Source organism: Salvelinus sp. IW2-2015, linkage group LG4q.1:29 (assembly GCF_002910315.2).
Source record: "Salvelinus sp. IW2-2015 linkage group LG4q.1:29, ASM291031v2, whole genome shotgun sequence".
Classification (NCBI taxonomy): domain Eukaryota; kingdom Metazoa; phylum Chordata; class Actinopteri; order Salmoniformes; family Salmonidae; genus Salvelinus; species Salvelinus sp. IW2-2015.
In genome coordinates this window covers 6,282,810-6,298,766 of record NC_036842.1, presented here as the reverse complement: position 1 = coordinate 6,298,766, position 15,957 = coordinate 6,282,810, and the positions used below count along the sequence as shown (strand labels likewise).

Sequence of the window (15,957 nt, the reverse complement as noted above, 5' to 3'; positions counted from 1 at the left end):
TCTCTTATCGAGTTAAACTCTGACATTGTCGTTATTGCCTCCAACATTCCCTTTTCTCCCCATTCCCAAAAGCATTTGGTGATTGGCATATTTGGCGCGCATACAGTAAGGCCCTAAAGTTTAGGTTTATGCACTAWTGCCAGAAAGGCTACATTTAGTTTTTATTTCATTATTTAAGGCTATCAATATAAATTACACAAGAATGATACATGTAYGATACATTTATGGTTTTCTAATGTGTTGTTTAATCTTTATTCAACCCGCCCGACACCCAACTGCCCTTCATCCACACAATATTTCAKGACCCTAAACCCGTCRRACTGCAGGTTATGATGGAYGAAATAATGGTTACATGTCWATCATCCTATTGGTCTCATCATTGATTGGTGTAGTTGTGCGGCCTATACAGGCGCAACGTGCCTCCTGACGTTCTGGCTTGCTAGGGGTTAAATTGGGAGGTAGAAGGAGTCGCCAATTCACCACATAGCGGCGCGTTCTGGGCCACTTCTTAGCGGAAAACATCTGATTCCAACACGTCTCTGAAAAAGCGGTGTTTGATTCAACCTTCATAGAGGATAGGAGACGTGTCGACCGGTCTAGATAGCGTTTGAATAACATTCAGAACACTGGAAGACAAACCTCGAATATGAATAATTCTGTCTGGAGCGCTTGTTAACGGTACGTGACATCCACATTCTTTCGCATCCACAAATTCACAGGCAGGGAATGCTATTTGTGTTTCGCTGTCACGGAATGCTTCACTTTTAAAATAGAAAGTAATACATTTGGAATTATATTTTACATGCTGGATCAAACAAATCCAAGAAGCCCCCATGATTTTTCCATTCGATCCAGCTGTGCGCGCTATGCACACGTCGCTAAGGTAATGGTTTAGTGCTAGGTAATTGTGGGAGGTCGCTATTTTAGCTTTCTGAAAATATACTTCGGCTGAGTAAGATCTCTTTTTTTTTTTTTCGGGACAACTTGTTGAATATTATATTTAAACTACGTTAAAATCATGTTTTGGGGACCTAAGATGTTTATCTGTTAAACAAGGCCGTCTTCATGGGCCTACCAAAATGGGTTATCATAGTCTCTTTTGCATTGCGCAACCATATTTATCCTTATACTTCTTTTCATAACTGGATATTTGCGTGTATATGAAATGCCATAGATAATTAGTCATATACTTCCAGCATTTGTTAGTATCCCTAGTAGACAGTTGTCTGGCGATGTCGGAATGTAGTCTTTGTAGCCTTGGCCACTGTCTGTATCCACAGTGGGTCTAGGCTGCAGTTGTGGTATTTCACCATCCTATTGAGTGTCTGATTCATGCCCTGATCTCCTCCAGATGTGCTGAATAGAACTTCACTTTTCCTTCTAATGAAGCAACACAACGCCCAGGATTGGGACATCTCTCTCCGTTTTTGCAGCCATTCTGTTGACTTAGTGTAAATCTTTTCTTWAAAAAATATTTATTGTGTGTATGACTTCAGCCTAACTAGTTGAAGAATCCAAAAKATGGTAGGCGTTCTTGATGTAGCTTAACCATCCAGTGTTTGGAAAGTTGGTCCCCTAGCAGGTTTAAAATGCCTAATTACAAATAACCACACTGCTGGCTAGTCCTTCTCTCACCTTTTTAAAGCTGTGGCATTGAGTATTCGCTCAGGAGATGCCAATGGTTTTTGTCTGTTCTTAGATRGGTGCAGTCTCTTCCTGCAGTTACTGTCAGGTTAGTTAGTCATGCTGACATTGAGAAGTTGCTTTAATTAGCTTTTTTCTGAAGTTGCTGACACAGCCTCTTATTAGGGCAAAGTCACTGGGACTGTCAGTCCATGGTAGTTACTGAACAGCTAGCATCATGTGCCTAATGTAACCACCACCCGAAAGGTAGTTCAGCCTTTCAACCCTGGCTGACAGTATCCCAATAATCCTCTTCTTGCCCATTTACTTKGGATTTTGACTTGACACACACAAACACTGTGGTGTGTTGTGATCCACAGATGACCCATTCAGTCACGTGGTGCTATCTGGGMTCTGATTGGTTATCTAGTCAGTAGTTTGGTTTGGAAAGGAAACCCTTTCTGCTTCTTGTTATCTGATAACTTATCGGCTATTAGGGACATAATTGTTTCCTCTGTGATAGAGGCCCGGTAAACACACATGTAACGTGTGAGAACTTTTACACTCAGTGACCGATGGGTCCAAAGGTTACGTGTGTTTTAAAGTGGGGGGTGCAATCAAACCCTGTCTCCAGCTATCATATGATGACTGGAAAACTATTCTAGTCATTTCTGTAGACCTTGAATGCACTTTGGCGTGTTCAAGGTCGACAAATCTGCTCTCATAGCAGAAACAAATGCATGAACGTTTTATTGTCTTGGTGCTGTCGCTCTTGTGATGCAAGCCATATAATACAAATGATTGCTGGCAAAGCGAGATTTGGCTGTGGTTTCGAGTGTGCGTGCAATTATAAACTTGATTTGGAAGAAGATATTAGATCAACATTTGCCACCGTAGCTCTGCAAAGCATGTCATCTGACTTTTCACATGCTGAAATTAGTTTGGTTTAGAAGAGCTGCATACTTCTAATGGAAGTTTGTAAGTGTTATTATATCACTGCTTTAGATGGTTAAAGGTGATATTGACACACAGGCCTGATGCACTAAATGTCCCCAAGAGCTTATTTTCTATCTTAATAGAATATGGACTAGTCCAATCGCTTGAGGACAACTGGGACTGAGGACAGTCATTATATAATCGTTTCATTTAAGGCTTTTCACCCTACTGAGTCTAGCCAAAGAAACGTGTACTGGGCTGGTTATGCATCCCCTGTAGTGGCTGGAACAGTCCTGAACAAGACAATGTGAAAATAAATATTCAAGTCAGTGCGGTTCAGGTTGGCACAGTAGTGTGAAAAAGGGTACTAAAGGAGCTGCCTTGACTATCGTTTAAACAGCTTCCAGTCTCCCACTAGTTTTATTGTTAACGTGTTTACCAGTCATCAGAGGGGAATTGTGCAGAGCTGGACTTTACCTGACGAGTCAAGTTAATGTTAACTACTCTTCAGCAGTCACTGTGCACTGGTTTTACAAGAGCTTGTGGACTGTCAGCTTTGTACTTGTTTTCAGGAAATGGACTGTTTGTTTTTATGAGTAACCCCCCCCCCCCCCGCCAGACTGACCCTGAGAGAGGACTACAAGAGGCCTCTATGTAGAGTGGCGGGAATTCAACTGGAGCTGTGTCATACATGAGGTTCTTGGAAATGTTTTCTCTAAGCGCCGCGAGTAAGCGGGCGAGCAGTAGCCCGAGACTGCCGCGCAGAAGAAATATCAGCCCACTGAGAAAAGCACAAGATTGAACTTCACTTAACTTTCTAGCGTTAACAGGGAAAACTTTCTAGAGTTATCAACGTTTCCCTTCACTGTGGCAATTGTGATCAAATCAACAGCCACTTTCAATGCAACATACCARAAGTTACTATGCAAGAGAATTTGTTGTAGGCAGAACACATCGGAGTAGGATACTATTGCACTGACACGCACAACTCAGCCAGTACTCTACACAGACCTGTGCGGCATAACATGTACATTTTAGTCATCTAGCAGACGCTCTTATCCAGAGCGACTTACAGGCAATTAGGTTTAAATGCCTYGCTCAACCAATAAGAGCTGCAAAAAGCCTAAATGCAAATAGATCATTGCCATGAYGCTTGTTTTGAGATCCAAGCGAGACCGGCATGTAGCCACGTGTGCTCATTTTGTTCATATCCTTTGTTAGTTGGGGAGTTATTCACCCAGTTTTAGATCATTTGTAGTCAGCAATAGGGGAGCRATTGCTTCCTACAAGAGCACAAAACGTGTACATTTCCAGGCATCTTTGAAAAGCAAGTCTGGTAAAGAGCATTTATTTTTGTCTTAAAGGGGCAGTGTTGTATTTTGAGACGGGCTTGAACACCACATTGGCTTCTACTGGAGGCYGAATGATAGAACAGCTATTTCCATGTAAAAATGTTAGGGGATTCATTTTCTCCATTGTTTTGATGGTAGGCCACTCTGGTAGGCCTACGTTGTGATGAAATGGCCGCAGAAGCCTAATTGGCAATGGCTGTAAGTTTATATAGCTGGAAGTTTGTGCTCAGCAGATCTGAAATTTGCTCAGTGCTGAAAAATTGAGGCAACATTGGTTCTTGACCTTGTACATCTCATTATTCCCGAGTTACACTATTTTGTAGAAATAGAGTTTAGCAGGCCTGTTCTCGATCCTGCCTCAGTCACGTCCTTGGACATTACTATACATTGTCAATGAATACAAACGATTGACAAAGTTAGCAGCAGTCTGTTTCTCACCTTTTAAGGTTTTAGACTACAGTTGCTGAGGGTGGATTGCACGCTCTACTGTCATGTTGTCCTTTAGCTGTGTGTTATGAGATTACTGGAGCGTATGGCCAGTTTTAAACACCAACCAGGTAGCGTAAGATTAACTTCATTTAATAGCTCAACCTTTGTTCACTCCCAACCTTTGCTCTCCTCTGCCGTAGTCGAGGCTAATTTCCAGTAGCGAGGCGATCTACGCAGCATCTGCAAGTGCCCCTGAAGGTATGTGTCATATGGAAAATAAATGCTTGGCGTTTAGCTGCTRATATCAACCTGTGGTGGTTGTTATAATGTGCTGTTGTAGTGTTTCTCTTGTTCACTCTCAGAAAGAAGCCATTTTGTTCCCTAATCCAGCTGTGAGTGTTGATGGTTCCAGAGCTCTGTCTGTTGGCAGTCAAGTCTCCTCTTGCAGTTTACAGTACTGGTCGACCACTGACTTTCTATTTTACTGTAGGCTACTCTGTCTGTGCTCGGTTTCTGTCTTTGTTTGTCATGAAGGGCCTAGTTATAGCTGTGATGGTGTTAGTAATAATGAACTGTGGCTATAGTTGTTAATAGCAAATGTTGTCTCTTACCATAACCAGAGGACCAAGTTGCACACAGATGGACAGTGTGGTGGTACCCAGCTGTCTTTTAGCCTCAGATAGGGTGACCCAAGCTGAGTGTGACTTCCTAAGAAGCTGTCACTACGTTCTCTAAAACCAGAATAGCTGAGTGTTCCTTTAACATAATATCTTGGTGTTCCATGGCTCGCTCTGCCTCTTACGGTCTTCACTTTACTGAAAGAGGAGCAATGTTTATCACAATGGATTATACTCGAKCATTTTTTCCTGAAGTACAGTGCCTTGCAAAAGTATTCATCCCCCTTGGTGTTTTTCCTATTTTTTTTGTTGCATTACAACCTGTAATTTAAATTGATTTTTATTTGGATTTCATGTAATGGACATACACATAGTCCAAGTTGTTGAAGTGAAATTAAAAATAAAATAAAAAAAGGAGGGGGGGGAAATAACAAAATGTAAAAGTGGTGCGTATGTATTCACCCCCTTTGAAGAGCAAGGAGCTCTTCAAACAGGTCAGGGACAAAGTTGTGAAGTGCAGGGTTGGGTTATTAAAAAAAATCTGAAAGTTTGAACATCCCACRGAGCACCATTAAATTCATTATTAAAAAATATGGCACCACAACAAACCTGCCAAGACGGGGCCGCCCACCAAAACTCATGGACCAGGCAAGGAGGGCATTAATCAGAGGCCAAAGAGAACCCTGAAGGAGCTGCAAAGCTCCACAGCGGAGATTGGATTATCTGTCGTTAGGACCACTTTAAGCTGTACACTCCACAGAGCTGGGTTTTATGGAAGAGTGGCCAGAAATTCCATTGTTTAAAGAAAAAAATAAGCAAACAAGTTTGGTGTTCGCCAAAAGGCATATGGGAGACTTTTCAAACATGGAAGAAGGTACTCTGGTCAGATGAGACTAAAATTGAGATTTATGGCCATCAAGGAAAACGCTATGTCTGGTGCAAACCCATCAGCCCGAGAACACCATCCCCACAGTGAAGCGTGGTGGCAGCATGCTGTGGGGATGGTTTTAATCGGCAGGGACTGTGAAACTGGTCAGAATTGAAGGAATGATGGATGGTGCTAAACACAGGGAAATTCTTGAGGGAAACCTGTTTCAGTCTTCCAGAGATTTGAGACTGGGACGGAGGTTCGCCTTCCAGCAGGACAATGACTCTAAGCATACTGCTAAAACAACACTTGAGTGGTTTAAGGGGAAGTATTTAAATGCCTTGGAATGGCCTAGTCAAATCCCAGACCTCAATCCAATTTAGAATCTGTGGTATGACTTAAAGATTGCTGTACACTAGCGGAACCCATCCAACTTGAAGGAGCTGGAGCACTTTTGCCCTGAAGAATGGGCAAAAATCCCAGTGGCTAGATGTGCCAACCTAATAGACACCCCAAGAGACTTGCAGCTGTAATTGCTGAGAAAGGTGGCACTACAAAGTGTTGATTTTGGGGGGGGGGTGAATAGTTTTCTGTATTGTCTTAATTCTTGTTTTTCATAAAATACATTTTGCTTTTTCAAAGTGGTAGGCATGTTGTGTAAATCAAATGATACAAACCCCCCCCCCAAAAAAATCTTTTAATTCCAGGTTGTAAGTCAACAAAATAGGAAGAATGCCAAGGGGGTTGAATACTTTCTCAAGCCACTGTAGGTTACATGGAACAGCTTTAATTTGAACACCCAGCCTGTCATCCTAAGATCTTTATAACAGCCTAGAGTTGGAATGGACAGGGCCTCTGCCCTATGTGAATCACATGACTGACAGGACRCACTGTTCGAAGGAGGAAGTGTGTGTCCCTGGCTAGTTGCGCAGCTGTTTCTGATGCCCTCCAGGTGTTCCTTTCCCACACACATTGTCTTAATTAAAGACCCCACAGAGTTGAATCACCTCCCATCCCTACATGCATGGCTATCAATGGGTTACAGCAAGGCTACTATAAGGGTCAAAATGATGTGTGGTTAGTAAGAACGAGGTACTGGGTCATGGCTCCTCATTGTGGATCATTATAGGGATATTACTTTTTACGATGCTCACAAAACCTTTTAGGGGACGATTTCAGGTAGCAGAAGCTGTTAATCTTTAAAATGTTTGGAGCTGTAATGTCTTGTTCTGTCATCATTCTTTTATCACAAATGTTTTTGTAAACAAGTTTGTTGTGATGTGAAATCTAATTTCCTACTTTATATTCATTTTCCAAAAGCTTAAAGTAATTGTCCAGTGTTTCCTGATTTCTATGAAATATGACCTATAATTAGTCATATGAGTAATATTTTTCTTTCTGAAAAAATGTTAATTAAAAGATTCACTATGCAGAAATCGCCCTTTTTCCCGGTTGCTCAAATTCTAGTTTGCCTTTTTTCCGTTTCGGACAAAACAAGGAAGTGTTGTGTAGAGGATCATTGTACCATCTAAACCACTGTGAAATATATTTTCCATAACTGAAAATCTAGTATTTTGAAGCTGTTGTAAAAGACTCCAGAATGGGAAGCATAGAAATAGTGCACATAGAACAGATCTACCACTTCTTAGACACGCTTTCAATGAGTGGCAGATTTATGACACACTTCTATGTGAATATTGCTGCTTTATGTTAAAAAGCAGTTCTGTGTTGGCATGGTGTGGCCATATGCCTTTCATTAAAAATATTAATGCGATTAGATTGCTGATATTTCATTTGTATGGTCAAAGCATAAAATTACGAGTCAACAACATTGTTTGAGTTAACAGAATATTAACTTTAAGTGACATTTTCGCTGGACAGTTACTTTAACATCGGAGTGTAGTTGCATTATATTTCTCACACCATCTCCCCCTCCCTCCTACAGGCACATAACGGAGCATGTGCTAGTACTGAGCCTCTTTGCTGAGTCGACCCCCTGGCCTGAACAAGGAGCTGCCGTTTGATTTGGTTTACCTGTCCCGACTCCAGTAAGGCTAGCCCCTCCCCCACCATGTCTACTGAAGKGGAGAGCGTTGCACCTGAGGTCCCGGCTGCCCCCTCCAGCACCCCCGCCTCCACAACCAGCCCTCCCACCACACCCTCCACAGCACCAGCCAAGACCCCCTTTAAGAAAGAGAAGAAGAAAGGTACTATATGCAAGGGGCCTCTCCCTMTTTCCCCACGTAAGGGATTTGGTGTTATGGGCAGAACATACTTTTTCTGAGTCGTCAGACTTGACCTTTGGTCTAGTTTTACATCTTGTTTTGTGGYGTGATGGTTGAGGCTACGTCATGAATAATAGATGGCATTCTCAACCAGACAAAGTGACAATTGATCCAATTAATCACTTTTCTCTCCTTCCCTTTGCCCAGCTCCAGAGAAGACTGATGAGTACCTGCTGTCAAGGTTTCAGGGTGATGGTGTGCGRTACAAGGCCAAGCTGATCGGCATCGACTATGTCCCAGAAGCCCGAGGGGACAAGATGAGCCAGGACTCCATGATGAAACTCAAGGTACCAGATATTAGGATGCAGATGCTACAGTACACGTTAGTAAAGAGCAAATTGAATGTGATTTTTGTTAGTCTGTTTTCTATGGTAATTTCTCTCTGGGTGTGCATATGGTGATGAGCTGTGTGTTAGTATGTCGTTGTGTTGTCTTTGCAGGGCATGGCAATAGCTTCTCGGTCCCAGGGCAAACACAAGCAAAGGATCTGGGTCAACATATCCATGTCAGGCATCAAGATCATTGATGAGAAAACAGGGGTGAGAACAACTGTTTGAAGTTCTAATCCAACGTTCCTCTATCTAAATCATGTCTCAGTGGCTGGGGAGTATCAACTTTACTACCTAACTTTACAACTACAATTCCTTTAGTAGAGAAATTTTCACAGGACATGATCTCAGTCGAGTAGATTCCATGTTGGCCTAAATGCAAGTGTTTATATTATTAGGTTATTGAAGATGGACTGTTTTTTAAAATCAGTTCTCTCCTCTCCCCCTCAGGTGATAGAACACGAGCACATAGTGAATAAGATCTCATTCATCGCCAGAGACGTAACGGATAACAGGGCCTTTGGCTACGTGTGTGGGGCCGAGGGACAGCACCAGTTCTTCGCCATAAAGACTGGCCAGCAGGTAAGACGCACGGGGACACGCGTAGGTTGTTGCAAGTAGTTGATTGTCTGACTGTTTCTCCATTCATCTCCTCTCCATATAGGCAGAGCCCCTGGTCATTGACCTAAAGGATCTATTCCAGGTCATCTTCAACATGAAGAAGAAGTCCGAGGCCTCACAGAAGGTAAATGACTACGGTGGGGTTTGTGATCAGAGTTGTTCAGTAGGGCATAGAAAAACATATTTTCAACAGAAAAGTACAATTTGTATGTTCTGGTAGTACAGCCCTGTTTCCAAACATTTTTCTCCCTACTGAACATGATCCAGGTATTTAAAAACAAAAAAAATGGGGGGGTGCTGACTGGACAGAGGTCACGTGACTGACGTTTGTAGTCAACACTGCCCCCTAGTGCTTCATTAGTCCTGCACCACGAACCATGCTTTCATTGCAATACCAATGAGATGACTCATCGCACACAAATCGCATCCAATAAGTAAATGGAGAACATATTACATTCCTCCAATGGGAATATTCACCATGTTTCTCTTGCGCTATCTTTTCAGGATGGGAGTAATAATGCWGTAGAGGTAAGTGCCTGTGTATGTTGGCTAACTATAAGCTTCATCTGCAACGTACTGCATACTTGACCTCCTACTGCTGTGTTTTCATTTACAGAATGGCGGTGATGCCTTGCTCAGTATCGATGGCCAGGCTGGCACTGCCAAAGTAAGTGTTTTTAAGATATTGGAATCATACATGTAAAAAAAAGTGCAAAGTGGATGCAGAAGAGGATTCTCCAGGCACAAGTGTCTACTAGTAGATGTTCTGTGGTGTTGTCGCGTCTCATTTTATGATACATCCAGTATTTTTAAGATGCTTCAAATGGATATGTTTTTGTTTAGGAGGTGCAACAGCTGGATTTGTTTGGCGATATGTCCACCCCTCCAGACATCCACTCTCCTACAGTAAGTCMGCCCGCTGTTGGGTTCACTGGATGTGCGCACATTATTATGGGACAAATTTTTTTTTCTGGGAATATACTCATAATGTGAAACGGCCTAAGTGCTAGAGCTGGGGGAAATGCTCATAACAGACTTTACACATGGATAGGGCCAATGGTTGGCAATTATGTTATGCCATGCTTATCTTCGAAGTAAACTCTTTGGACAGAACGGACAACAACAAATGACCTTGCTGGTATTTTATTTTCAATATTGGAGGCTTTTTGCACCCTTTCCTATTCYTAACAAGGATCTTTCCCCCCCCAATTTTATTATCAGGTGGCTTTGACTACTCAAGCTCTGGTAAAGTTCCTCTCAGGTGCTAGCTAGCTCAGTCCTACCCTTGGCCATAGATGTTTTGTTCTGCCTTGTGGATGTATCTGAGTCTTTCGCCCCAAACCATAGCTTAACTGCGTAACTTCACCCCTTAAACCAATCACACCATCTTATGTCATACAGGGCTCTCAAACTCAACTCTGTAAAGGGCTGTCTGTAATAAGTGTAAGTTTATTAACTTGAGGTACTTTTGATGGATTACAAAGGTCAAATMCTGGCTATATCTTAAATGGCAACGCATTCCAAATAATGCTTGTAATCCCTCAGACACAAAGGCGGGTGCCTTGACAAAGCACATTCCTACAGTTGAGTTTCTGAATCCTGTTTAAATGTTTGTTTAGCTATCACCACTGTTGCTTTATCAATCAAACCGTCTTGTCATGTCATTTTGTTATTCATTTAGYTGTGTTAACAGTTGCTTCTCTCTTTCAGCGCAACAGATTTTTATTTTTCTCTCTCTCTCGTTCCCTCCCTTGATAACCAGGAGACTAATGATATTCTATTGCTGGATCTRTCTGCCGAGGTTGACAGCAATCAGAACTGTATAAAGGGAAATCCCTTCACTTCCTGTGCACCTAACCCTTGGGGCACCYCCCAGACAGAGAACCCCTTCTCCTCCACGTTTGGCTTCTTTCCAACCCCAGACACTGACCCTTTCGGCAATGACCCTCTTGCCCAATCAGCACCCCCCAATTCTCTGATCTCAGCCCCYTCCACCAATCACAACCAAGAAAGCYCTGTTCACTTCTTGGGTAGGCCAATCGGGAACGGCGTTGGTCTTAACGAAGACYCTGACAACTTCGGTCAGCAGTTGAGCGGGTTGTCCAATAGGAACATGATCCTGGCTCTCAGTAATGGCCAGTGGCCACTAGGGGGAGTGATGACAGAAGAGAGCAGGGTCCCTGTTCCTGTGCACTCACCACAGAACCCCTTTCTTGACATTTCTGGGAAAAGCCCACTCCTTTGTAATGGCGTGATGTTCGMTCCACAACCCCCTGCCCCTGTGGGTGCTAGCAAGGATGGTTCGGTTGTGATAAGCCCCCCTCCACAGAGCACTAAGGCTGGACGAGGTCGGAGGAGTGCCAAGGTGAAGCTCCATAGAGGTCCTATGATGTTGCTGCATGTCTGAGAATGAGTCTGTCTGCACACCACCTCCCCAAACCATAATTGGTCTAACAACAACCCCCTTTCACAGCACTGGGATACCATGCTGGCATATTCTATTCCTACAGGCCAACGGGTAGCATTGCACTGTTTTGTCTTTACCAACATGGTTTTGGTACAAGGATGTTAGGGTTGGTGTTTTTGTCTCTGGGGATACAACTGGAACTGGTATAGGTTTCTAACATAACTGCATGTAAGTGGTGCTCACATGGCTTCTCTAACCTGCTTGTYCCTGGAGATTAACAACCTCTCTGCTTGACTGTAACCGCTATGCTAATCTCCTGTTGCTATCTATTTATATGTTCCTTGTCTTTAACATTCATGCTTCAGTGAGATGTGGAGGTAAGTGTTGGTGTTTGTCTTAAGTATTAGAGATGTGTTTTTATTTTTAAAGGTTATCATATTAATGTGAATACGGTATAGAAGTTTATTTTTAAAGGTTATCATATTAATGTGAATACGGTATAGAAGTATGATTGTTTTTCAACTGCATTATCATCCATATAAACCTTGTCATTAATTCAGCGCTCACTACAGTTTTCCCTTGTTTACTGGCCCTCGATGGATAGTCAATTGTTCAATATCCCTGTAGTAAATTTGGTTGCCTTATTTGCGGTTTGACCACCAGTCTCCTCCTGCCAATGACCTGTTTGGGACCGACCCATATGCTGCTCTCAGTCAGCCTGACTGCTCATCTGCCTCTGATGACCTCTTCAACAGTCCGACCACCACCTCTCCCATAGCAGCTCTGGGTAAGACTAGTGGCGTCATTGGCTCCAAATAGTGAGAACCCATGTTGTGTTAAAGCAAAACAATTGGCTTGTTTAAATCGGCATTGGCGCAAATCATCCTTTAGCTATGCTGCGTTTGAGGCAAACTAGATGGCGTTTTAAGTTCTGTTCAGTCTACCTATTGTACCTWAATGAAAAGATCACCCTCTTCTCTCCCGTGGTCTTCCTCTTTCCTCCAGGAGCATTGCAGTTGGGTCCCCCTTCAGTCACCATTCATGGGACAGCCACATTACCGTGGGGAGTCCAAGCACCAGGACCTTCCATGTTCACCATGCCAGGAGGGGTAACACTCCACAACCCCCAGACCACCTTCCCCCAGCCATCTGCCTTCGGTGCCCTTCCCATACCCCCGGCACCCTGGGGCCAGCAGGCTCCATCCCCGTATGGGGCCCAGCCGGTCACCCAGGCTTGGGGACAGCCTGCTCCTGCAGGGCCCATGGTTGCACCTGGCTGGGGCCAGCCTCCCATGGCTAACCCCTTCCAACCCAGCCCTTATGCCATGATGGGAGGCCCTCCACAGGGTRTGCCACAAGGTCCACCCCGGCCCCCACCCCGGCCCCCAGTCAAGGAGGCCCCAGCTAAGGTAGAACCCAGTGCCTTCACGGCTCTGGACCCCCTGGGAGGGGAGAAGGAGAAGAAGAGTGGGAAGGACATGTTCAAGGACTTCCAGATTGCCAAACCTCCAGCCATCCCGGCCAGGAAGGGGGAGCAGGCTCCTGGAGCGGCCCCCAGCACTAATGGGGATGGTGCATTTGCCCAGTACTTCTCCAGCAAAGTGGGCATGCTCCAGGAGGTTGCGGATCACGACGACTTTGAAATTCAGAGTCARATTTCAGCGGATGGTAATGGTGGTTATTTGGAATTTCAAAATCCTATCAAATCTATAGGAGATTACCCCCAATACCTATTTATCATCTAGCCCCAGCAAATATCAAGTCTAAGTTTAAATAAAAATCTCTGTCACATGCGCCAAATACAACGGGTGTAGACCTTACTGTGTAATGCTTGCTTAGGAGACCTTTCCAACGATGCAGTTTAAAAAGAAAAACATGGTCCGGTACCGTTTTCCCAGACGGTAGCACAGTGAAGTCTATGGCTTGGGTTACAGGATGGTTTTTGATGTACAGTACCAGTCAAAAGTTTGGACACCTACTCATTCAAGGCTTTTTTTCTTTTATTGACTATTTGCTACATTGTARAATAATAGTGAAGACAAACTATGAAACAACACATATGGAATCATGTATTTAAGATTCTTCAAAGTAGCCACTCTTTGCCTTGACAGCTTTGCACACTCTTGGCATTCACTTGACCAGCTTCACCTGGAATGCTTTTCCAACAGTCTTGAAGGAGTTCCCTCATGCTGAGCACTTGTTGGCTGCTTTTCCTTCACTCTGTGGTCCAAGCTATCCAAATTGGGTTGGGTGATTGTGGAGGCTAGGTCATCTGGTGCAGCACTCCATCACTCTCTTAGTCAAATAGCCCTTACACAGCCTGGAGTTGTTGGGTCATTGTCCTGTTGAAAACAAATGATAGTCCCACTAAGCGCAAACCAGATGGGATGGCGTATTGCTGCTGAAATAAATAAATCACCAGCAAAGCACCATCACACCTTCATGGTGGGAACCACACATACGGAGATCATCCGTTCACCTACTCTGTCTCACAAAGACATGGAGGTTGGTCATTAGACCAAAGGACAGATCTCCACGTCTAATGTCATTGCTCGTGTTTCTTGGCCCAAGCAAGTCTTCTTATTGGTGTCCTTTTAGTARTAGTTTCTTTGCAGCAATTTGACCATGAAGGCCTGATTTTACAGTCTCTGAACAGTTGATATTGAAATGTGGCTGTTACTTGAACTCTGACGCATTTATTTGGGCTGCAATTTATGAGGCTGGTAACTATAATGAACTTATCCTCTGTAGCAGAGGTAACTCTGAGTCGTCCTTTCCTGCGCTTGATGGTTTTTGCGACTGCACTTGAACTTTTAAAGGTCTTGACATTTTCTGGATTGACTGACCTTCAAGTAATGATTGCCTGTTACTTTTTTGATCTGTTCTTGCCATAATATAGCCATATTTGGTAAAAGACCAAGTCCATCTTCTGTTTACCACCCCTACCAACTGATTAGCTCAAACGCATTAAGAAGGAAAGAAATTCCACAGATTACCTCTTAACAAGGCACACCTGTTAATTTAAATGCATTACAGATGACTCCCTCATGAAGCTGGTTGAGAGAATGCCAAGAGTGTGCAAAGCTGTCATCAAGGAAAAGGGTGGCTACTTTGAAGATTCTAAAATATATTTTGATTTGACACTTTTTTTTTTTTACTATGATTCCAAATGTGTTACTTCATAGTTTTGATGTCTAAACTATTATTCTACAACGTAAAAATAGAAACCCTTGAATTGTGTGTCCAAACTTGACTGGTATTGTATCTGTGAAATGTATTTATTTTTAATCCACCTGATTCTTTCCTGTCTCTTTAGACTCACCCAAACCAGCCCCATGGCAAGCTGCTCCCATGTCTTCTGCAGCAGCCCCCGTTCCAGGGCTCCTGGATGTCTTTGCCCCAAATCCAGCCCCAGGCCTGGCTCCAACAGCAGCAACAGGTCTCAACCAGAGCCTATTTGATGATGCATTTGGCACTGCAACTCCTAATGCCTTTGGAGCACCACTCCTAGCAATGGTATGGAAACAGACTCATATCTCAATGAATCCTATCATACTCCAATCAATTGATGATAACGTACTGCTTTGTATCACTGTTTTTACGACAGAACACTCCTGTTGCCCAGACCACTGGCGGCTCGGATCCCTTCGGAGACCCCTTTGGAAACCCCTTTGCCTAAGTGACATCCTGCCCATCAGTTCCAGATAATAAGCAGCAAAGCTCTACGACCAAATAAGATCTTCAGAACCAGCTGCTACAACAAGCGCCAGACAATCCACATGATTGCCCCTGCTCCAATGCACACACAGTAACTCCTCACCTGCCGTTTTTGATGTCAGTTACTTAGCTTCCCCCAAACCACCTTCACTTTAAAGATGCACTCCAGAAATGTGTAACCTTTCCTGATGGAAAAACAGTATCCCACATAAATACAGTAATGTATACACTTAAGGGGATAAAACAGGTTTTCAGCAACCTTGAAGATGAGTGAAAACTTCCTGGAGTAGGCCAATTCAAGGAGTTGGTCTGTGCCTTTAAGTAAATCAGGTGATGCATGAGCTGGAGGACTTTAATGTATGTCTTGCCCAATCAGTAGTAGTAGTTTTTGTTTCTGTTCCCAACTCACTTAGCTTTTCAGTGCCACTGAATGAAATGTATTGTAATGAAATTATTCTCGTAAGGGAGGAACATGGATGGATGGATGGATGGCCCTGCAAATACTCAATGTTTATTAAACACAAATTTCTTTCATTATGATCTTTGTCTGTCGTGTCTTAGATATTATTCTTCTCGGGGAAATCTTGTTAAGGGGGTTATTACTGTATCCCTAGACTACTCACCTTAGGATGCTAAAACAGGGTAACATTCATATGTGTGTTTTATTGTAGGCCATTCGAACAAGTTTTCATAGACATGTACTTGTGTGGGGTGCAATGTTTCATTCCACCTATGAAATAACATTTACCAACAGTTACTGAGTTGTGTAAGTG

At 43.3% G+C, this 15,957-nt stretch overlaps 1 protein-coding gene across 3 annotated transcripts; it reads left to right on the top strand.

The window, feature by feature from the left end:
* Positions 1–442: 442 nt before the first annotated feature.
* Positions 443–15,724, top strand: LOC111961308 (disabled homolog 2). 3 transcript variants are annotated; one of them, XM_023983478.2, is made up of 14 exons: positions 443–678; positions 7,771–8,032; positions 8,258–8,397; positions 8,551–8,649; positions 8,890–9,021; positions 9,104–9,184; positions 9,565–9,588; positions 9,677–9,727; positions 9,904–9,966; positions 10,823–11,425; positions 12,131–12,254; positions 12,473–13,135; positions 14,784–14,983; positions 15,075–15,724. In XM_023983478.2, the coding sequence occupies exons 2-14, from the start codon at positions 7,897–7,899 to the stop codon at positions 15,144–15,146; spliced, it is 2,388 nt and encodes a 795-aa protein (XP_023839246.1). In that variant the 5' UTR covers positions 443–678; positions 7,771–7,896; the 3' UTR covers positions 15,147–15,724. The 3 variants fall into 3 exon arrangements, with proteins under 3 accessions (XP_023839246.1, XP_023839248.1, XP_023839247.1); XM_023983479.2 differs by lacking the exon at positions 443–678 and adding an exon at positions 4,493–4,598; XM_023983480.2 differs by lacking the exon at positions 10,823–11,425 and having other exon boundaries at positions 446–678.
* The last annotated feature ends 233 nt before the right edge of the window (positions 15,725–15,957 follow it).